This window comes from Penicillium citrinum (genome assembly GCF_028827155.1).
Source record: "Penicillium citrinum strain IBT 23319 chromosome Unknown utg000002l:1.0-3833315.0:1.0-3834789.0, whole genome shotgun sequence".
In the NCBI taxonomy this organism is placed as follows: Eukaryota; Fungi; Ascomycota; class Eurotiomycetes; order Eurotiales; family Aspergillaceae; genus Penicillium; species Penicillium citrinum.
In genome coordinates, this window is record NW_026622687.1 from 322,025 (window position 1) to 344,605 (window position 22,581).

Sequence of the window (22,581 nt, forward strand, 5' to 3'; positions counted from 1 at the left end):
TTTGTTTCCCAACAAGTTCACCGGAAGGACTGGTTATGGGTTGCGAGATCGAAGAAACAATTGGATTTTATGCGTATACCACCTCACCCTGGTTTTCACCACTTGACGTTGCGATTCAACTACGGCGCCCTGGTGTTTAGCCCCGTTGGTGATAGTTGGTCAACAATTACTTTGTTGAATTATGTCTACAGTATTTAGTTGAGCAATGAGAGTGAATCATGAATCGATCGAGTACAATGACTTCATTGTCAGAATCGACTACGCATACAACCTATTGGCTTCAATAGCGACATCGGAAGGTTGACTACGGTTAGACGCTAAAATGACTACGGTTGGAATAGAGTTTCGGATACGGACAGCGTAGATCGGCGGGGCGAGATCTTCCTCTCGCACGATTCACAGTCTGCTACTACAAAGCCTCGTCTGTCCTCTCAATGCCATCTCCTTATCTGAAAGGAGCCCGTGAGAGCAGATCGCGTGTCTACTTGTTGCAAGTCTATCCATGCCTTCTACTGAACAAAGACCATCACTTTTCAATGTCCGACGAACCTTTCGAAGCGGACTGAAACGCGCATTGTCTCTATCATCCTCCGAAACGAGCAACGGAGGCAGAACGAAAAGACCCAGAGTATATGCTCTCAGCAAAGACGGGTCATGTTACGAAACAGCATCGGACGGAAGTTTTGAAAAGGAATCTAACAAGCAGAACAATTACCATTGGCGACCTTGGGAGATACAGTCCGAGGATAAGATAGATCGACCGAGAACTTCAGACCAGGTTGACCCGCCCGAGGGCTATGGCCTGATTGCACTGGAATGCGTCTCTGAGTGAGTATCGAGATCCGACATGCTTGAATTGCTATTAACGCATCCAAGTCTAGATGCCCGAATGCAGTAAGTCGTTTGCTATACAGCGAGACTAAAACATTTACTGAGGTAATAATGCAGAATTCTGGAGAGGGCTATAAGCCATCATGATGCCGGGTATGAAAAGATCCTCGCCAATCTGGCCGACATGTTTAGCCGACTAGCTGCCCTGGAGGCTCACGTGACAGATTCGGACAAGAAGGAAGCCATGGCGTTGGAAAAGAATCGAATGAAGGAATGACTACCGCCATTGAATTTGTACTGATTTATTGTCTAAACGCTTGTTGGACGGCGATCATGCTATATCTTACCCGCGCTGCGTTATATCCCAGTGTCGGCAAAATCTGATTACCGTTATTTCTATGATTTATGGACACGATTGAGAATTTGACTGGAGCGATTTTCCTAGGTTGGCAATTCCTGCTTGCCATAGCTTGTGTATATTTGTGACGGATAAAGGATAAAGCAAAACGGCACCGATCTCGCGATGTCTCATATTCTCATTTCTAATTACCAGAATAACCACAGAAGCACGTGCATGAATAGACCATATATGATCACATTGAATGCTTATAGTACTAGGGTGGACTATTCTAGGCTCCACGACGTTCAAGCCTTTCAGTTTGTATCTTCGAGATAAAGCCCTATTTGTTCTAGAACATTACAGTGGAATTCGAAATCAGATTCCCCTCGAAGACACACTCGCTTTCTTTCCCAGCGACCCACTACAGTGTCAACCCCGGATCGCCCTGTTTCATGTCGCTCCCACAGCCAATCACAGCCACTAAAGTCCTAACAAGGGGCATTCTAGCCAAATTAAGCTTAGAGTGGGGCGTTGGGAAAGAAGGCGTCTGTGTCTTCAAGGGGAATCTGTTTTCGAATTCCACTGTACTACCTTTTGGATAGGCGCATCAATCCCAGGGGGAAAGACCAGTCGGTCAAGTCGGTGTGAATGAAGTGGGGACTAAGATTAAGATTTCCGATCGAGCTTTCCGTGGTTCAGTCAAATGCTTCGTACTGTCGTGCAAACAAAGTACACGGCCAAGTCACGGATAGGCAAACAGAGACAGTTCCCGGGAAAAAAGGGTAGACCCGAATGGTACGATATTTCGGAGCCATGGAACCAAGGTAGATCTGAAGTACGACTCGTAGTGCTCTCCAATCGGCCCAACTCGGCAGTGAATAATGAATATTTCAGTACTTCCAAATTTTACCCGTATAATTTATTGACCACGTGATTCATCAACTTTCTATGCCCTTCGCCCTGTCGATCCTTAAGCATACGATTCCTGATGATTGACCGAGCTCGACACGTGTGGATCAAACAGTGGCGGGTTGCTTAATCCGGAGAATCCGGGGAGCGCAGCCGGGTCCGTTGCTCCTACGGGACCACCGTGGGCGGGCCAATTGCCGTTGAGTACTTCCGTACTGGGCAAGAAAGATGCCAGTCGTTTGTTCTGAAGAGTATCGATGAAGTTCCCGAAACGAGTTGCAGCCGAAATGAGCTCGCCATGTGTCTGATGCAGGACTGGCTGTATATCGTCCCATGCCACCTGGTCCTGCATTGTGGTATTTGTAGACTGCAGCTGCTGCCGCAGTTGCGAAATTTCTTTTGTAAGTCGCTCAGCTTCGGCAACTGCTGTTTCCTTTTCAGAATTGGCTTTCAGAGCGTTTGATGCTTCTCGGGCATTTTCATCCCGGAGCTCTTGCACAAGTTGGGCAATGCTGGCTTTGTCAGCCTCTTGCTCTGCGACCACCTTCTGGTACTTTTCTGCACAGCGATCGATAATATCAAAGCACTTGCGATGGGAAGACTCGAGGCGCCTTTTCTTGGACCGTTCCACGGAGCTTTTCTAATATCACGTTAGCAAAGGCTATTGGAACTTTCATGATCTCACCATCGTATTGTTAGGCGATGAGGTAATCAAACCTACACTTATTCTGCTCGCGGTCGGGCTTAAAGAGGCAGAGTCGGTATCAGATTCCGAGATGGTCGATCGGACCGAGCGGCGCGATGAGTTTCCGGATACACCAGTGCGTGGTTTGTACCTGCTGGAATCTCTGCCAGTATGGCTTCGAGAATGCCTAGCACTGTTTGCCATTGCGCAGCTATTAGGAGTTGAGAGAAAATGAACATGATCGGTTGCAAATCTTCCCAACCACATATTTATAGAGGCTCTGTGGAGACCAAGGCAGGAGCTGCAATAAAATGTGAAACGAACTATCCGCCCTTCAGAAATAATTTTGATGGCACTCACATAGTATCGCGAGGAAATCAGAATGCCCCAGATTTCGCGGGACAAGTGGAGCCGCACAAAACGGCAACGATCGTCGTGGAGTACATGATCGTCCGGCCCGCATAAAGTGGTCGATCTTGCTACACTGCCGGAATTTACTGCCTGACGTCTGATCGATTAGGATCGCCGTATTTGAGACTGCTGTAATAATTGATGCATTGGATGAATGGTAATATCTCCGCTCGGAAGATTTTTCACTCCACAATAATCCCTGATGCAAAAACATGAAATTCTCAGGACATTGTGACTCAAAAACTACTGAAAAACTTGTGAATGTGATTGGTACTGGAAATAAGAGGATAGGGAAACAAACGAGGTGGAGCCAGGGGTGTTACCTGAGCAACCTGACTTTTCAAGAGAGAACAATGGTTTGATAGGGGCAGTCATCCATTGAGGTCCAGGCATCCCGGTGTGTGTTTCAGGCAAAGCCCGCTGATATTACAGCCAATGGCTTCGTGTTCATATCTGACCAGAATGAAACAATGAATATCATGTAATAGGGTTGCACCGGGAGACTGGAGAATTGTAGGAGCGTAGCATTCATATTGAAACACGACGTTCTATGGTTAATGTATTTGGAATTACTCATTGTTGCCTCGCAAAATCACTCGCAAAACAGACCAATCATTCAGGCAATGGTCTTGAGCTCTGCGATTTGTAGACTTTCTGATGAGATCCACGGTATACTGCGCCTCGGTGTGTGAAAAGGGTGCTTCCACTTCAAGGTTAATTAGTCTGAGTTTCTGGTCAACGGCTACCCTGTGGAAAGGCGACTAAGCTGCGCCCTCTTCCTATAAATGGCCGTGACCATATCTTCTGAGAGAACTCGAATTTATTTCTGGGCTTACATATATCGAGATAGTGATTGATTGCACGCGCTACACAGCCGAATGACGGAATCGGATATTGTCGGAGTGAACTCCTGTAGTGATACATCATATACAATTGCATCTTGACTCGGTCGAAATCTAAAAAAAATATTCCTGAGTCATGGCTGTTTTCGGTTTACGGTTCTTGGGAATCCGACGAAAGCCAAACTTTGGAGGAGGTCCACTCGAAACCACGGCTTTCAGACCCCTGGGCGCTTAAAACCTTTTCCTAGATTCTATGAATGTATAGTACACAGTACAATTAGAGCTATGCACTCTATTGATACTGATCGCCGTATAGCACCAACGAGGTTCAGATGACGGATAATCGGAAATATCGCTTAGGACGCTCTTCAAAGCCTTCTCGTTACTCTAACGAGTGGCGTGGGGTTGAATGCATTTAAATACTCGGCGCTTTAGCGCCCAATATAAGTAGATTATGTGCTAATGGCGATGAAAATCCTCTGGGCCACCCAAGTTGGGCTGTAGGTGAGACGGATATATCAGAGAACAAGCATATATTATAGCTTGAGTGTGTGGTCGCTAACCAAATATGGTACGCTTTTGCCCGTTTGTGTGGTGTGGCAAGCCTCAAGCATCCGCCATTCGTCAGGAAAAGAAATTGCTCCTGGGATGGATCTTGTCCTGGTTCTCGTAAGTCTCATCCAAGGTATTTCCCACAGCAACCAAATTATGACTTATTTGAGTAACAAGTCAAGCGCTCGAAGGTACGAAGATAAGATCGACAACCAGCGATTGCTGATAGAGACCATGGAACAAACTTTTCAGTTAACCGCCGGCCGACCCATTGTCCCCCAGGAGATGAATTCATTGTCACCGATAAATAGAGTCTAAGCTGTTCTAGAGCTGCCAGGATACTAGAGGCCCCATTAATATGATATCACGATAGGAGACTCTGCTCCTATCCTCGCTTTGCAGAGAAGTTCGATCACTTATAACCAGCAAGCCGACACGCCCAGCAGAACCATCTTCATCCCACTAAGTTGCAATCCTATATCACTATGGACACCACAGTTGCACGCTTACCACCCGCAGTGGGTGCTCTCCTCATGGAAAACATTGGTATCGTTCAAATAGTATCAATGTTCTCCATTGGTGCCTACAATGCACTGGAGACCGGGTTGGTCACCTTCGACGCCCTCCCGAAACATCGTGGCTTGTATTTCTGGAGTATGCAGGCCGCCTCCTGGGGGATACTTGTGCATGCTCTGCCCGCGATGGCTCGATTTATCGGCCTTGGTCATCCAAATACACAAACGGTTCCCAGATCCCGCCTTGGCTTGTGCCGCGTTGCCATACCCCCAACGAGTCCCAGGTCTTTCCGTGATCCGCTGATCGCCATGCAAAAAATTCGGTCGAGAACTCCGAACAATTCGCGGGGAGCAGATTACCTACTAAAAGCAGCGTGCCTCGTGGATATTTCCCGAGCTGCTGCGGATACTCAAAGATATAGGGTTGGTAGAATACGGAGAACGGATGACCATCGGTGGTCTGGGTGTCGGAGACCGTGGCCAGGGTCTCCCACGTCGCGCCTTGGTCATCACTCTGGCGGATAATGAAGCTTCCCGGGGTTCCGTCGGGGTCGTTGGATTGTGGCCCTCGCGTATAGTGGTGCTCCCACGTAGCGAGAAGTCTGCCGTTCAACACGCCGGCATGCTGGAGCTCAACCACTCGAGCATACGTGTTGGTTTCATTGCGTTGGATGCGCTCCCAGAGGTACGACCCTTCTGCGTCTGCAGCGGCAGGCATGATGAAGGCCACTGTGGAGAAGACGAGTGCGAGCAAGCGTAGAGGATTAAACATAGTATCTCCGATAAGTTAATGGATTCAGGACGCATTTTCTTGACTTCGTGGCATATCGGCAGCATACTTATGTCTTATGTTCCCCAATATGTTCAGTCAACCAACCATATTTGAGCCGCATTAACAACGGTCGCGGTGACTGTTAATGGATCGTTGATAAACATGTTTACCTCGTCATTACGATACTTGAGCGCAGCAACGGATGGGCAACTCGAGTCAGCTTTCCCCCGGCAGTCTTCGTATACCACAATCAAAAAAATACAGGACAGAAACTCCAGTGCTTTTCAGCTTCAATGACTTGCAGCAAGGTTGGCATTTCCGACGCGTTAGGAAGCGCCTGAGCCTATTCTCAATTCTGAGGGTTGTTCAGAAACTGCTGGTATGTGTAAGGTGTATTATCAGCACTTGTTGTACGTGAGACCGGTGTGGAGTTAGTTATAAATATTCATGCCTATGTCGCCAATTGCCTACAAAGCAACCATAAGTCTACTGAATTTCAATCTCCGCGAGGCCTACCAGGCATGCATCGCTTACTGAATATGGCATTACTAATTCCAGCCGCCCTTGGCGGGACCCTTCAAGTCATTGATCATCAAGGTCAGTGCTTCGTGTATTCGACCCACAACTTCGGCTGCACTGGGATCTCCGAGCCGTTTGCACCTCTTGATGGCATCTCTTGTTCTAGTAAGCAAGCCCCCCGGAGGATGAGGAATACTGCTGATAGCTTCCAGATCTGAATACGAGGAACGATGATAAAGGCCCCGATTCCCCTGCCCTGAAAGCCATGTTATGTGGCTCCAGTCCGAAGGAACCAGCGTGGATCAAAGTGCACCGCAATGGCGTGCTTAATTTCCACAATGATCACGGGGATGAAGGAAACTGCACGGTGGATGCATCCCTGAACAAAGGAAGCTTATGCACCATTAGTAACAGCCTGAAAACCTCAGCTCCAAGTAGTAAATCCCAGCTGAGTCCCTCGGATGCTTCATCTAGCCATGTGTCGGCCGTGGCGGCAGCTCCAACAGTTTCTTCGGACTCTTCCGGCCCTTCGAATCCGAGCACGGATTGTTGAATGCGAATTCAAATTCGTGGATCAGTTTCTATCTCTGTGATGTACTGCTTTTGTTCTCTGAAACTCAGGGTGACATGTTGTCTACGGACGCATGCATTTACGAGAGTTGTTTCATATTGTTTCGCGCATTTTTGGCAAGTTGTCACTGATCTTTCGATTGTCAACTGCAATCCAATTCATAATAAAGAGATAGAATCAAATTTACAATCTTAAGTCCTTTGCCAGAAAGCATGAAACCTATTAATGCAGGTGGAATAATGAGGTCTTGTCTAGGTATTAAATGAATGTCGCTGAAGTGGCCATCCTTGCGGTGTCAATGTTCCCCGAAACTCGGGATCGTACATGTAGCACGCTTTGTCCAAAGTCGCCACGTATCGGTTGCGGCCATCCAATTTGCCATGGGTTGGGTAATGGGCCAAGAGGTTGTCGAAGCGTTTGAACGCGCGATGGCATTCCGGTACCCAGCAAACGTACGGTCTTTCATCCGAGTGGCATGTCAGGTGCCGCTCAAGTGCCGCTCGACGCCTGAATTGGCGGTTACATCCAGGATGTGTGCATTTGAACTGCCGCTGGGGTATGCGATCTGGAGATTTCTGGGCGGCCCGGCCTAGGTCTGCTTGAAGAGTCTCAGGAGGGGCGATGTGGGTGGGCCCGAGGGGATCAGGGCTTGTTAAGGCCTCCGCATCGGGATCCTGTATCTGACCCCTGTGTTGCGAGAAGCCGATGGGCAACGTAGAACAGCACTCATGAATCGGTGCAGCTTTCGTCTCAGATCTACGGGCACGTGGAGGCGAATTCAACGCGGGTGGGGGATTAGAGATTTGCACATAGCCCAGCCAGCAAATAACAGGGATCAGCTCGCAATGATCAAGGGCCGGTTCAGCAAGGTGGTCTGGTCGTCGCGGGATTCGCCCGTTCCGATCACCCTGGCCTTGCGGTATAGACGGCTGCCCATGATACAGGTCAAGGGCGCGGGACTGAGGAGCCCTGTTGGTCGGACGTGCGAAGTGGTAAGAGTCCGAAATCGAGTGCCATTCATACTTCGTGACCTGTAGCACTGGTGCTTCAATCACATTGGGCCGATACTCCGAATGGGACTCTTGGTATGGCGGCCTCGATGAATAGAGATCCATGGAGAAGCTTTCGCGTGTAGATCGCGCACACGCAGTACTACAACTCTGCTGTCGGCTACTTTGGATTGAGAAGAAGCAGTACCACGAAAGCAATTGCATTATTCAAAGGGGGTTCAATGCCATCCGGTACTTTGGGCTGAGGGGATAACTTGCGCACGGCAGGAATAAGTCTTTCGTAGCATGACACGAAGGACAGGTTAATATGAGGAAGAAAAAAAGTTGATCAAATTATGTACCGATTATGAAGCACGCTAGTTGTTTGTGTCTATTTGCCGGCAATTTCGAGGCAAATATTAGTTGAAATGACCCTTGACTGATGCTACACGTTCGTATGATCGCAATCGAGACTCCGAAAGCCGATGCATCATCACCAAGAGACGGTGATGAATCCATGATGAAATGTGCGATAGTCTATCTGGACTGTGAATTCTCGATGTTGACTTCTTTTCTGAATGGTCGCTGGTCGATTGTTTGCTCGTCTTTGATGAACCGATCATCACCTATTCATCATCAACTGCGGCTTCATCGGTACCCTCAGGGTTACGACGCTGCAGCACAAGACATTCTCCAGTCAGCCCGGTTGATTTCGTGATTATAAATAAAAGGATTGATTGGCAAAATGGTAAGACATAGTTTCCTTGTTCGTCTTCATTTACTGTGTTGCCCTCCAGAATGGACGTTACAGCTACACCCCACGATCTTGAAATGGACGAAAACACCGGAAGCAATATAATCCCAACTCAGTGTGAGAACTCCGACTGCGATTTCGGGACGGACAACCCCCCTCCGGTAAGAACTGTATCTGATATTTCACGTTGAATTATACATTCTGATTGATTGAGTCATTTCGCCAGCCGCAAGCCGACGAGGAACGGTCTGAAGCCACCGAGCCCTTTCAGCCCATATTCAAAATGCTGGCGGAACTGGAACAAGATGATCCAAAGGTTGCCTTCCAAGCAGCCCGGATCTTGGGACTCTTCCGTCGATTGTGGGAGTCATGCATATCGAAGCACAGAGGCAATGAAAGGCTCGAGCAAACCAACAATGGGTTGAAAGAGGAGAATGTACGCTTGAAGAATGAAAAGAGCGGGCTTCAGGGGTACCACGAGGAGCAGAGAGCCCGGTTTAGTCATCTGAACCATGTATTTGAGTCATCTCGGGTGCAGCTGCTCAAGATTCGCGATGATTGGGAGCAGTGCCCCCGAAGTCAAGTTGTGGGACTGATGGATTGTGACCGAGAGGAATAACGAGTCTTTTGTCATATAGGCTTGAGTAGATTTGCTATGTAATCTAAGATGGGTACTGCCTACTCAATAAAATGTCATATTTCAGGAGATTCTCACTGAGCCCAGCTGACCATCTGACAAATATTTAACGGTGTTCTACTCCGTCTACTACTGTACAGTATCACAGATGCCGTAGAAATTTGAGCAACGAAATTGCACAACCCTCTTACGGGAGACTGGGATTTATTTGTGGGGGATTACTGAAAAATTCTATGACCCTTCCAAAGAAGCGAATTTGGGAAGTAAATGTAAACAGGTATTAAAGACTGATTTGAATTCGGCTTTATATCCATAGCTAAATTGATGGCCAGATTTAGAATCAACGGAAGCACATTCCACAAGTAATACAGAACATCTCTAGGTCGCCGAACGCAAATATCAGGAGACACAAATCCTGCGAGGATAGATTCGTGCCATTAGTTGCGACGTTTGATGCGTCTTGTGGGTCTTGTGCGTAGTTGCATCACTGTCAGGAGGCATTTCCGAACGACATGGCCCAACTGCAGCGTTTCTGCGTCAGGACGTTGCGATGGAGGAGTACGGTGGATCGATGATTTGCAGGGCCGAGGTAACACGGCCGTGAAATGCTTCCAATGCCCGTGTCCGATTTTCCAACTCCATCGCTTGCCGATTGCAACTCTGACGAAGGGTGTCAAGCTCGTCTTCCAGCCACTCATTCGATTCGCTCATCTGGCGTCTCTCGTCCTCGAGCCGAATATTCACTGCAGATTCCAGGACATACATTTCCCATAGACACAGATACAAGTCCACAAAATTCAAGGCGGGTGCAGCGAGGTCAGCATTGCAGCGTAAAATTTTCCGGAGCTGCGTTGTAGGGAGGTTCGCCGAGACGGAGATCTATATCTTGCTATTAAGCCTTTTTTGCCGATATGATGGGGAATGGAGCAAGCCATACCTTTAGTCGGGCGATGGTAGACGAAGAAGGAATTGCACTCTCTCTTGCATCCGACTCATCACTAACATCCTCGGAGAGTCCTCGCTGTCTTTTGGCTGGTCTGCCGACTGGCGACGGAGATGCAGTGGGCGAGCTCATTGGCGGGAAGAGATAATCGGAGAAATCGGAGTGAAGATTGTACGCATTCTTTTTCTACATCTTAAATAGAAGTATCCCTTCAGAAATACGGAAGACACCGATCAGTCTGTGCTATACATCGGGCTTCAAGTTGAGGGCCTGATAGTGCGGACGCATGATTTATTCGTTGATGGATGTTGAGTTAGCTGCACAAGCTGGAAGTTCGCCTGAGAGGCACACTGGTCATGACCACGTAGTCTCGTGAAGGCGATGAACGTTTCCCGACAGCAATTTTCAATGACAATCACACGTCTCTAAATTGATCGGCTTGGTTTCTGCGGCTCGGCACGAATTTCAAGCAGCACCGACTCATCGACTGCCGTGGTCTGTGTTGGCTATACCCACGGCCAACGAGCCGCCAATCCGCCTTGGCTTCGAGAGGCTACAATCTGTTCTGAATAAATCCTGCGACTATCGATCTGGCGCTGGATGGCTCTTCGGACATTCTCGTCATTTGCGGACCACAGTGCTGCCCGGAGGCTATGCGCATCCATCCTCTGATCCGCTAAAAGCGCATCAACGACACGAGCATGTGCGCCTTTGGCTGCCAACACCAACGGAGACTCCAGCCACCGATTCTCCAAGTTAGGGTCAATATTCTGATGGATCAATAGAGCCCGAATCAGCTCCAGGTGACCAGCACGGGCAGCAATTCCCAAAGCTGTGTCATGGGTCGTCAAGGTACCTTGATTAATCTGGAGCCGCTCCCCTTGCTCTACCATTAGCCTGACAGCCTCAACATGGCCTCCCGTTGCTGCCTGGCACAGCGGTGGATCCATCAACTCTCGGCCGGTATTGATTTCTACATCTCTTATGCCCAAAAGGATTTTCATGATGTTGGCTCTTCCCATGGCAGCGGCAGTAGAAAAGGGGGTTTGCCTCTCGACACAGACGTTAACATCGATCCCGGGGACCGCGAGGAGCTGCTTCAAAGCTGTGGTTTCCAATCGTGTTGCGGCATGGTGCAGCGATGTCGAGGGTGCGTCCCATCGACCGCAGCCGCCAACTAAATTGACATCAACGCCATTTACAGCCAGCAACCTCTCGGTGATCTCGTCATACGATAGATAGGTCGACCACCAGAGTGGGGTGTTTCCATCATTATCTATAGAGTTTACGTCTGTCCGTGGGTGCCAAAGAATCAGATCGACCACGTCCAAGCGTCGGCCGTGGACAGCAAGATGGAGTGCCGTATGACCATTTCGGTCAATGGTCGCCAAATCAAGGTCTTTCCGCCGCAGTAGCAGTCTTACAGCACCCACTGACCCATGGAGAACTGCCTGGTGGAGCGATGGCTCATCGTGTTCGCTGTTATGTGGTGCAGCATATTCTCGCTGCCTTTGAAAAAGGGCCATCATGGAAGGCCTGTTGATTCGACTTGCCCAAACCCAGGGCGAAATGCCCAAATCATCATTTGCGTTTGGATTACTGCCCTTGGCGAGCAGTAGTTGTGCCAATCCAATGCGGCCCCACCATACAGCGAGATGGAGCGCTGTTTGGCCCCGTTGATGCCGGAGGTCGACTGCACAGTCCACGCGCTCTAGTACACGCCACAGGGTTGAGGATGCTCCATGCTGAACAGCAATCCACAGTGCGCTTTCTTGCTCTCGGTTCTGAAGATTGATATCTAGACCGGGGCTGTTCAGCAAGAGCGTGAGCACTGTAGGAGAAGAGTTTTTGATGGCTCTCATCACGGGGGTTTTTCCACGAAAGAAGGCATTGATATTTGCCCCGTAGTCAAGCAACCACCCTGCGAGCGTGATATTGTCATCCTTAGCGGCCAGCCCAAGAAGGTTGCTGTTCTGATAGTCGATATTGAACTTGAGAATGAGGGGCCGCAGTTCGTGGTACAGGGTTTTGCATGACCTTGCAAGGGCAAATTTCGCGCTACCCTGGAGAAACGAAGCGATCAGAAATAGTATTTCCGTGGGTAAAGCCCGAATGTGTGACTGTGCCTATTAGTTAATTGATAGGGATAGGACATGCGGTTTTACTAACCATGCTATGATAGAATTGCGATTTTGGCCGTGGGACTGAGGGGAACTTGCAGAAAGCTAAGTGGGTTCATGACTTAGTGCAGCTTTTTCAATCATTTATGGATAATATGAGTCAAACCCTTCGCACAATCCCACAAAATGTAGTCTGCATATCGCATTCCCTGGTATGAATGGGTACAGTAACAGCCTGGTGCTCCTGGGATTTGTAGTCCCAAAGGACGGTATCGATTAAAGGCTAGCACCAGCATTGGAAGCCTTTTCATCGCTCCTAGATATACGAAAGTTGTTTCCAGGATCGCCTAGTGTTGTTTTATAGAATGTTAGGAATGCTACGCCACTGGCTAAAACTATGTCTGTCCAGATCAACGGGCCAGGGCATGGAATACCAAGTTTGCTGGATCTTTCGACTGCATTTCTTACACGCCCAGTCTGCCACGAAAAATCTCGATGGAATGTGATGAAATTCATGATCGAACTAGTATAGCCACTGTTGCTTGTATGAAACTGTCGATATAGTGCAGCTGCAGGACGCTTTATGTCGCTACATTTCTCTCGTGGAAGATTGAAATGCAACCAGTGGGTCCTCGAGTCTTCGTGATCTTTCAAGAAACCTTCAAGTTGCACGAATATCGAACTAGCCTCTTTGACTTTGTTGATATTGCTACTCCTGAAGCTCATACAATGTCAATTGTAGGTCCTACGAGCCCTATACGGCGGCCTTGCATTCAATGCCGCGTTTCGAAAAAAGGATGCAATCGAGAAGTGCCCTCCTGTCAGTCTTGCTGTGCTCGTGGAATGGCAACACAGTGTACATATGAAGAACACATGTCTTTGCCTCTTCATCACAGCACGAAGGCGCTTTTTGGGTCGATGGAATCGAAGCGAAAAACCTATCAAGCAGGTTGCATGAGGACTGAAGCTCTCGATGAGCCTGATCACTATTTACAGTATCCATTTGATCATGCTGCCATATGGTCCAGCACATGTTCGATGCGCCCATATTTTGAGATGGAAGTTCCGGTAAGCTTGTTCACCTTAATTGATTTACCGTGAGCTAATAGCAGGCTAGATCTCTTTACCACCTCGGCTTCAAACCCAAATGCCAGCATCTTACGTGTTCTCAGCCGAGAAGACCCATACCATCCATCAACTCTTGTTGGTACTCAACTACTTATTTGTCAGTGCCGTGCTTCCTGAGGATAAGGGTGCTTTGTGGAAAATTATATACCGGAGTGTTCAGGACTGGGAACAAAGCTTCGTCTTGCAATACAGTCAGTTGCAGTCCTGGCTGAAGGATATTCGCGCTGCTTTGACCGACTCTCAGGGCTTGCATACTGTGTCATTTGGTGACTTGGAAATGCAGATCCGATATATTCTGTTTCTTCTGGGACAACATGCACTGCCAGAGCCTAGCTTTTTTCAGGCATACTTTGAACGACCTTTTGGGCCCTACCGGCCGTTCGGGGTCGGGGCGAGTGTTGCTTTGATATGCTACGCATTCATGGGCATTAGTGCTACCGACATCCGGGGATATGAGTCGGCAGAGATCTGGGCACGGGATGAGTCATTTTTCTCTCTCATGCTGGCACGGTCGAGAAAATCGCCTATATTCTCTGCCGAGCTGTCTATAGAACAGCTACAGGTCATTTTGGGGGACCTTCAAAGGGCGTTCCAGAATGAAGAAGTCCGAGTAGCTTCAATGAAGCCCCGGAAGCTCAATATCAGTGACAGGGTGGAAGCCATAGATTATTACATCCAGGGGTTTCTATCGTTAGACCCGCTCCTTCTTCCTAAGATATCGCTGGTCGCGTTAGGTACCAAGCCGCTAGAGAACTGCACTCGCCTTGAGCTGGCCACTCTCGTAGCCAATATCTTTTACGACAAACATCCCGTCCGGAATTTGGATGAAGGTTTCAAAAAGATCCCCGATATTATGCGGTCAAAGCCTGACCGAGTGTTAGTGACCGAAATGTTTCATGTGAAAGCGTGGCAGGAAACTCTGCAGAATGCCACCGTCAAGCTGTCCTCAGGTGCTAGGGATGTACACTCCGATGCACTCTACATAAAAGTCTTCCATGCTGCTCGCGCATCCGCCTGACACAAATAATTGACCTTGAAAGAGAATTTGAAACTGCACTTGGTCGGTCCTGGAGATTGAGGATCGATAATGAGTCTAGCCTTGAATTTGGCTTGGAAGGAATAACTGAGCGTGTCAATCAAGGACGCAGTCTTCATACGTACAATAAGTAGCATATAAAGAAGGGGCTTTCTTTTCACCGACATCACTGAAGAAAGGTCCAATGTACGCACTGTGATTTAGAGGGTGACTGATCTCTGAGCTTTGATGAGCCCTTATTCAGCTGGTCAAATTTCCAGAAATTAGCCCCGGATATGTTGAAAACCGACTTTAGTGATTATTAACGTTCGGTCTTGGGGGTCGGAGAAGGAGACTTCTGCAGTATTGCCATGTAGTTGATAACCTGGGTGAGTTAACAGCATGTGTTTAAGTCAGTCATGACTGGTTATTTCAATCTTACAATGAACACTCTTTCAGAGACAAGGACACTGCTTGCCTAGAATTATTTTCTTGGCGTTCATTTATAACAGACCCTCGCTTAGTTATATAGCTCTAGGTTCGATGTCTGGATTCGGCAGTCTTTCACTTCCAAAGACGGAAAGATTATTTTGTCCTACAGTTCTAGGGATGAGAAGTTGAATGAAAATGGATCAGGACCGAAGGCTATTATCTAGATTGTCAAAGCCCGACTTCAATCACTTCCACAAGAAGCCCGTTGGTATGGTTGCATTTAACTTCCGACGGGCGTGAAAAAGAAGCTCACCGTGAACCAGACAAACCCTCCCTGGCAGACCCGTGCCCCTCGCAACGATCCGTGAATAGGCTTCCTTTCCTGCATTCGAAAACTGAGGAACTTGTCTGGAAATGGGATCAGTCGAAGCTCTGCGGCCAGAGCATCAACATTCTCTTACAGTCCACCCTCATGCCACAGGATCATCCGTGCAACAGGCCTGACCGGGCCCACGAATTCGTTCTGATCGAGAATGGCAATGTCGTTGTACAGCCCCCAGCATACCTGACACGTCTGAAACCGGAGCAGTATCAGGTCGGTTTGATTCATAAAGACAGTTTGACGGATATGAAGATCATTCTCCTTGGCCTCCCAAAATGGAAGAAACCTTCCAAGGTCAAGGAAAGCGTACTTCGCCTTGAAAACTATCTGGCCAGGAAAAGCTTTCCGCTCTTCTACGACTGGTCCACCGAATACTGGATCTCGGATTCGGTCGTCATTGATCCGCGGTCGACAGATGAAATCGAGATGATTGATCGGGGGAAACGAACGGCGCACAGCCACGACGCAAAATATATTTGCATCGGCCTCCCAGCAACCACCATGGGACCCCTGTTCAACACACTTGTGTCATCTTGGAATGCCAGCCCGGCCTGCTTTGAGTACGCGATCGGATTCATTTGGGTCTATGCGTTGATCAATCCGGGAAATTTCTACATAGAGCTTGACACAGCCTTAGACCCCGCGTGCGACCCCGTTGCCTCCATGCTGCAACAAATGAAAGGAGGATCTTGGGTGGCTGTAACCAAGCTACCTCTTAGGCTTGAGGGGTCTAGCAGGATGAAACACTCCATTCTGGTTCAGGTTCTGGGAGTTTCTCAGGCCCGCGCCACATCCACGCATAAGCCAATCACTCATCGATAGACTTGTTCTTTACTGAGGTGTCTTACTTTTCGCGGGGGGGTATTTATGTTCAATTATCTCTACATATTGAACTACCAATGATAGTTCGAATAGTCAAGGTACTCACTGAATATGGCCCCTTTCGACATGGGATTGATCTGATATTGCTTCGAGGACGGAAAGTTGTTACACGGCCGGTTTTGTACTCAGCATCTGATTAAAGTTTGAACAGTTCGAGTGAATTTCATGTCTGGATGGCAGGTGGCCATATATGGATGGAGAAGTCTCTTCCGACATTTTTGCCACGAAATGGTCTTCTCTAAGCTAAATTTACCTTCATGTACAATATCAAAAAGCAATTATATTGAGGCAAGGTGCCATCTCAAGGTATACATTGCACCCACGAGAAATTCCGCCGAACATCGTGGAGAGAAAAGATGAGGGGATTGCAGATCCAAAATTTCTTGAAAATTTAATTCCTAAGGAAACAAGTGCAATCACTGAAAGCGTATAGAGAAACATCATTTGCAGAATCTTGTCCACCAGACATCTTCAGCCCTCTTCCACTCCATTATACTGCCCTTATCTCTGCAAACGTTGAGCCCGCAGCGTCTTCTGCCCCGGCTCATCTGGCTTATGAGTTGGGTCACATTCGAATCCCTCATCTACTTCTGTTTCAATAGCCTTCCATCGGTGGGAAAGGCCCTCTAGTTGCCTGCGGACATCTTCGATACATTTTCTCTGGTCCGCCATTGATCTCTCCAAGATCCTGGATATTGGTTAGCTTTTTAATTTGTACCCGTGGATGAGGTTGACAACTGACTTCACACGTGGTTCTAGGCTTAAAGCATTACTCTGATTAGCACAATTCTCCGGGTGGGAGTAGGGACAAATAGTACTAACTCGGCAACACATTGGAGAGCAAGCATGTTGCTGTCCCTCAGAGACTGGGCTTCATAATCTCCTAACTGCGGAATCGGTACCACTCTATCCTGAACATCGTTGGGCGGGTCACTCTGCTGTGATGCCGCCTGATGATTGCCGCTTGAATGCGTCGATTCTTCCTCGGTGGTGTCGCCAGACAGGGACGCAGTCGGACTTTGGCTGTATTCAGACTCCGAGGATGACAGGGACAATGCGCGCTGCAATCGACGCCGGAAGTCTGGCATCTTCTGAGCGTGTGAGGGTTTTTGGACGGCTCCCATGGTCGTGTTCTAATCGCGCAAAAATACCGCGTAGTGTATGCCGTGCCGGGAAGGAGGAGGTGAGGATCTATTAAATAATAGATGGCGAGATAGAAATTTGCACGTCTGCGAATAGGTCCAGCAAGCACTCTTCCGTAGTGGAAGTTGCTGTCGCCCTGATCATACGCCAGTCATTTTCTGTTTCGCATTCAAAATAGAGTGAAAAGACGGGCGGCAAACACCCTTGATGGTTCATGAATCAACAGGCAAACGTTGACGGGCAATCAATTTTTCCACCGCCATTGATAATTTCAATTTGCCCACTCCGTGGCTCGCAGGAGCCTAGCCTATGTTGATCGATTTCCTTGCAGGTAATTACTACTAGTCATACGCGGACCGGTGATAAACGCGGGCACAAAGATTGGATTCGCCAGAGCCATAGATGATACCCGACCAATCCCAACCGTATTCTGGGAAACGACATCCGGTGGCCAAGTTGGAACCCGCCCATCAGGCACTTGGCCTGCGAACGTCTAGTTACAATCTGTCCATTGCGCATCCACGTAGGAGAGAATAGATGCATGTACCGGAGCAGTTGTTATGTCCTAGTCTACAAATATCGTATAAAAGCTCAGAAATCCGTCTTGCGGGATCGGTCAGTTTTCTGCTTGCCAGCAAAATCGGAAAGCGTTTCCCCTGGTGAGCAACGTTCACTGAACGATGATTGGTTGAGTCTAGACCCTCGACAGCCACGGGTCTCAGGTGGGGCGGGCGACCCGCCCTCTACAGATACGCTAAAATTTCTTATTTCAACGTTAATCAACCGCCTCAACGCCCAGCATAGGAAGCGCTCGCCCACTATTGGGTCTGCCACGATGTACGCAAGTGGTCGCTACCGCAGACCCTACTTGATTGGCATAAAAGACGCTCATTTTCCGTCGAGAAGAAGATCAGGATTTTCCTCTTCACACTCCGTGGCCGCGAGGCCTTGGAGTGTTCTTCGCGGGATAGGCTCCGCGTTACCAAGTGTGCCTCGCAGGGATAGGCTCCGCGATACCAAGTGTGCCTCGCAGGGATAGGCTCCGCGATACCAAGTGTGCCTCGCAGGGATAGGCTCCGCGATACCAAGTGTGCCTCGCAGGGACAACTGCGAGATCAAGAGTCTCCGCAGGGACAACTGCGAAATCAAGAGTCTCCGCAGGGACAACTGCGAAATCAAGAGTCTCCGCAGGGACATCTGCGAGATCAAGAGTCTCCGCAGGGACAACTGCGAAATCAAGAGTCTCCGCAGGGACATCTGCGAGATCAAGAGTCTCCGCAGGGACAACTGCGAAATCAAGAGTCTCCGCAGGGACAACTGCGAAATCAAGAGTCTCCGCAGGGACATCTGCGAGATCAAGAGTCTCCGCAGGGACAACTGCGAAATCAAGAGTCTCCGCAGGGACATCTGCGAGATCAAGAGTCTCCGCAGGGACAACTGCGAAATCAAGAGTCTCCGCAGGGACATCTGCGAAATCAAGTCTCGCAGGGGGACGCTGCGTTACCAATTGAGACCCGCAGGAGAGTGCTGCGTCAACAAGTTCTCCCTCGCAGCAATGAGCCCTGCGATTGTATTGTGTGCTCCCTCACAGACGATGAGCCCTGTGTATGTAGAAACGCGCTCCCTCGCCAGCACTGAGCCCTGCCGTTGTATTGTGCGCTCGTTCAGGCAGAGCCCGTGGCGCCGCGGTCCTCGCCCTGATCCTCTGGCGACAAGCAGGCACCTCTTCGTGGTGTCAGAGACTAGTATTCGAGTCCTTCAGGGGACTCGAAGAAGCCAAGACCTGCTCCCAATGTCCATAGAAATCAAGAACCTCCTAGCAGACTTCGTGTCATGCCTTCGGCCTGTCCCAGAAACCGATAGAAATTAAGAAAATTCAAACAGGCTTTTTTCAAGCCTTCGACCTCCTATGGCCAAGATCCCATTCGCGTAATGCACGTAGTCTTCAATCGTTCCCGGAACCTGTACACTGAGCGCTCGCTTCATACGACATAGCGTAGTAAATTGGGACATTGGGCGCGCTGACGCGGTATGTGCCAGCGTGGTTCGTTGCCGGTGAATGCCGCTGCCATCCAGAGTAATCAACATCCTTGTGAGAGTTCTGTCTTGGCTGGAGTGACGATGAGTGTGTGGGCTTGGTGATTATTGATGACAAGGACCGTGACTCGTGGTCATGGTGAGTTGACGGGAGGCGTTGGGTTGGCTGGGTCGTTAATGATCGTTGCTGATCGTTGCTGGTCGTTGTTGGTCATTGCTGGTCGTTGCTGGTCGTGATGAAGCTGATGGTCGTTGACGGTCGGCGACGGTCATTGACGCGCGGCGGGCCGGGCTGAGCGGTGAAGTATCCACCGGTAATCAACACCCGCCTCAACACGGCCGTCCCAGGATCCGCGAGGACCGATATGCGGCGAGAAAATACTGAGTCTTCGGCATGAATTTGATAGTACAGATAGGACAGCGAACTAATGCCTTTGGCACAATTTGATTTTGACTACAACGTGGTACACCATTTAGTCAAACCAAGTTGCATGTAAGTTAAAGGGCGTGGACTGGAGGCATGCATGGATTTAAGATGGATGTATTTGTAGAATATATTGTCTGTATCAATTCATCTGAGTCTACTTTGTGGAGCGATCTTCTCGGGTCGAATTTATTCGCGTGTTCTCTCGATGGTAGACTGTATACGGGCTAGGATGTGTGGCTACATTGCCACCCGCTTCCCGTCACACGATATATATGTTTAGATCACAGCGGCCTTTCATGACTGGAGACGAGGTACGAAAAGGATCACGATACGAGACAAACTACCAATTACCTCTCGAGACGCTAGGATTTTATCTATCCATCGGTCTCCAAGTATTATCCCAACTATTATTTTCTCTTGGTATGGCCGAATGAACAACGCTACTGGAGCTGGAAATGTTGACTTCGGATATGGCTGCCGCTGTTCTCCGCGGGATGGTCAGGGAATAACTAAACCAAAAATTTACCGCCGCGGCCAAAATCTTTTTTGGCCCAGTCGAAATGGCATACCTGAAACGACGCACGGGTTCGATTCCGGAACAGGGCACTCAATTGTTTTTTGGGTGGAATGACGGATCTCGCTCATCAGCTGTCTTGGCACACCAACGTGGCTCCTCGAGCCATTTCCTCCGTAGTCTTTTATGATGTATCATACAAAAATTGCCTACGTCTTGACCTCGAGTGGATATGGTGAGTTCATACTTCCCGTACTATGGGCATATCGCCAAAGCCAATGGGCTGAGATCGAGTGATCGGCCTGCGGCTCCTTCGGACGCGTGTTGCTCCGCGGCGCATTCACGTGCCGCACGCCTTTCCCAAGTCGCGTTGGTGTCAGCCGCTACGATCGTAGGAACAAGAACGTCTTTTCCTTTTCCTCTCCATCTGATTGGAAACCGACTTGTATCTTTCGGACTAGCATCGGCGAATCACGACTTCGTGAGGCATGCTTCTTCGAGCGGTCCGCCCCCTTGGTGACACTGAGGAGCGTTCGGTCGGTCGGCTACCGGTGGCATTCAGCATGCCATAGTGTCGTACTGTAGCTTGAGAGAATCAATAATCATACCGGCGGTCTGGACACGCGGTCAGCCGGGTTCCGAACTTTTAGGGATGAAAATGTAACTCGCCAGCTTTAGTTCGTCGTCCTGATTTCAATACGGCCAAAAGATTCTTCCGCTACACTTCCTCGATCAATCATCAATGTCCAGCTTAACTCGCGCAGCTCGGTGTACTCTCGGCCTGTTGGGATTCGTAATAGCGGCCATGAAGCCGTATCTCGATTGGCTGTGGGAATTATCGAATGAAGACCGAGACATTGCCTATCTACATCAGCAACATATCCAGTGGCCGAGGAGGGCATGTACTTACCATGTTAATAGTTTTACAACGACCATGGGTGATCTAGAGACGAGGCAAGCGTCAGTTTGTTAGTTCGTTCAAACATACTCGAGAAACAGGAGCAGCTCTTACTAGAGAAAACGACTGTGGGAGCGGACGGACATTCTCCAATGCGCAGTGGTATGCCTTTGCTGTTGGAACGGACACAGCCAGTGGCCAGCGGACATGCAGTTGCACCAAGTCAAGATACACCGGAGGAGGGATGGTATATCGACTGTGGCGAGATCTGGGGTAGCTTCGGTTGATGTTGCTGCGGAAGGAGCCGTGGTTTTTCTTGATGGTCATTTATGTGATCTTTCTCCTTGTCGAATACTGCGATACTCATTTGGTGTCATGGGCGGATCATGCCGACAAGGTTCGGAATAGACGTGGACAAGAGAACAGAGCTGTCGGAATATGGCAATGTCCTGTTACTTTCACAGTTAGCTCTGGATCTGACAGGGTGAAGCGGGGAGATGAGAGCAAATTGCAACGTTACCGCGTGGCTGATCGGGAAAGGGAGACTTCCTTGTTCGGAAGCAGAATGCATTGAGTGGGTTGTCGTTTCAAAGCATATCTCGGAGCAGAAGGAGAAAATCGAAATTAACGGCCCGACTCGTCTTGTCACTGCAAGATTGGCAATCGCGCTGCGGGAGACAGAGACATCAGCAATACTTCATGAAGGACAGAGAGGCCACGCATGAGGCAACTTACTAGAAATGGGCTGGCTCGTGGGACATCCAAAAGGGTTGACTTCTGATCCAGTGAATCATCAGCAAGGCTTAGTCTTCGACTACCACAATGATCAAACTTACCTTGCCCGTTGCTGCAGCGCGCGGCTTTCTAGCAGGGCCAAATCAGCTGCGGATTTCGATCTACAGTAGACGGAATCATTAGTAGGTGGATTACAAGGGGCCGTCGTAACTCACTATCCTGGCTCCCGGGATAGATATTCCCAAGACGACTAATGTTGGTCAATAACCGCGGAGACGCGACTGATCTGATCTTTCTCACGTCAGCATGGCTGCGAATGACCGGCACACTCTACTTACCCACCGTCACAGACTTCAGTATCAAGGGTAAGGAGGCTAGGGCGATACAAAAGGTCAGTCCGATCACAAGTGCATAAAATCTCAGTCAGTCCGTACCAAGAGTGGCTGGCGAAGTCGAGGGCATTTTGCACCGAGTCGACATGAGGAGGTTTGAGAAAAGATGTATGAAAGACTGTTCGGGGTGGCCAAAGGCCAGATATTTATAGCACTCCTGCCAGATTTTCTACTCAAGTCGGTACAAGGATCGTTACACATTTCAA

General features: G+C 49.0%; 10 protein-coding genes across 10 annotated transcripts; 5 read left to right on the forward strand and 5 right to left on the reverse strand.

The window, feature by feature from the left end:
• Nucleotides 1-502: 502 nt before the first annotated feature.
• On the forward strand, nt 503-1,108 carry N7469_001989 (uncharacterized protein; the record flags this gene model as incomplete). Its single annotated transcript, XM_056640909.1, has 3 exons — nt 503-828; nt 877-894; nt 949-1,108. The coding sequence occupies 3 exons, from the start codon at nt 503-505 to the stop codon at nt 1,106-1,108; spliced, it is 504 nt and encodes a 167-aa protein (XP_056503403.1).
• Nucleotides 1,109-2,141: 1,033 nt separating this feature from the next.
• Nucleotides 2,142-2,969, reverse strand: N7469_001990 (uncharacterized protein; the record flags this gene model as incomplete). Its single annotated transcript, XM_056640910.1, has 2 exons — nt 2,142-2,720; nt 2,766-2,969. The coding sequence occupies 2 exons, from the start codon at nt 2,967-2,969 to the stop codon at nt 2,142-2,144; spliced, it is 783 nt and encodes a 260-aa protein (XP_056503404.1).
• A 2,312-nt stretch (nt 2,970-5,281) lies between these two features.
• Nucleotides 5,282-5,803, reverse strand: N7469_001991 (sialidase family protein; the record flags this gene model as incomplete). The annotated part of the gene is made up of 1 exon (XM_056640911.1): nt 5,282-5,803. One exon carries the CDS (start codon nt 5,801-5,803, stop codon nt 5,282-5,284), a length of 522 nt encoding a protein of 173 aa, XP_056503405.1.
• Nucleotides 5,804-6,378: 575 nt separating this feature from the next.
• On the forward strand, nt 6,379-6,929 carry N7469_001992 (uncharacterized protein; the record flags this gene model as incomplete). Its single annotated transcript, XM_056640912.1, has 2 exons — nt 6,379-6,541; nt 6,589-6,929. 2 exons carry the CDS (start codon nt 6,379-6,381, stop codon nt 6,927-6,929), a joined length of 504 nt encoding a protein of 167 aa, XP_056503406.1.
• Nucleotides 6,930-7,198: 269 nt separating this feature from the next.
• Nucleotides 7,199-8,062, reverse strand: N7469_001993 (C2H2-type zinc finger protein; the record flags this gene model as incomplete). Its single annotated transcript, XM_056640913.1, has 1 exon — nt 7,199-8,062. The coding sequence occupies one exon, from the start codon at nt 8,060-8,062 to the stop codon at nt 7,199-7,201; it is 864 nt and encodes a 287-aa protein (XP_056503407.1).
• A 672-nt stretch (nt 8,063-8,734) lies between these two features.
• Nucleotides 8,735-9,309, forward strand: N7469_001994 (uncharacterized protein; the record flags this gene model as incomplete). Its single annotated transcript, XM_056640914.1, has 2 exons — nt 8,735-8,851; nt 8,917-9,309. 2 exons carry the CDS (start codon nt 8,735-8,737, stop codon nt 9,307-9,309), a joined length of 510 nt encoding a protein of 169 aa, XP_056503408.1.
• A 1,467-nt stretch (nt 9,310-10,776) lies between these two features.
• N7469_001995 (ankyrin repeat domain-containing protein) lies at nt 10,777-12,132 on the reverse strand (the record flags this gene model as incomplete). The annotated part of the gene is made up of 1 exon (XM_056640915.1): nt 10,777-12,132. The coding sequence occupies one exon, from the start codon at nt 12,130-12,132 to the stop codon at nt 10,777-10,779; it is 1,356 nt and encodes a 451-aa protein (XP_056503409.1).
• A 1,405-nt stretch (nt 12,133-13,537) lies between these two features.
• N7469_001996 (uncharacterized protein) lies at nt 13,538-14,536 on the forward strand (the record flags this gene model as incomplete). Its single annotated transcript, XM_056640916.1, has 1 exon — nt 13,538-14,536. The coding sequence occupies one exon, from the start codon at nt 13,538-13,540 to the stop codon at nt 14,534-14,536; it is 999 nt and encodes a 332-aa protein (XP_056503410.1).
• A 901-nt stretch (nt 14,537-15,437) lies between these two features.
• N7469_001997 (uncharacterized protein) lies at nt 15,438-16,169 on the forward strand (the record flags this gene model as incomplete). The annotated part of the gene is made up of 1 exon (XM_056640917.1): nt 15,438-16,169. The coding sequence occupies one exon, from the start codon at nt 15,438-15,440 to the stop codon at nt 16,167-16,169; it is 732 nt and encodes a 243-aa protein (XP_056503411.1).
• Nucleotides 16,170-16,730: 561 nt separating this feature from the next.
• Nucleotides 16,731-17,353, reverse strand: N7469_001998 (uncharacterized protein; the record flags this gene model as incomplete). The annotated part of the gene is made up of 2 exons (XM_056640918.1): nt 16,731-16,917; nt 17,052-17,353. 2 exons carry the CDS (start codon nt 17,351-17,353, stop codon nt 16,731-16,733), a joined length of 489 nt encoding a protein of 162 aa, XP_056503412.1.
• Between the last annotated feature and the right edge of the window lie 5,228 nt (nt 17,354-22,581).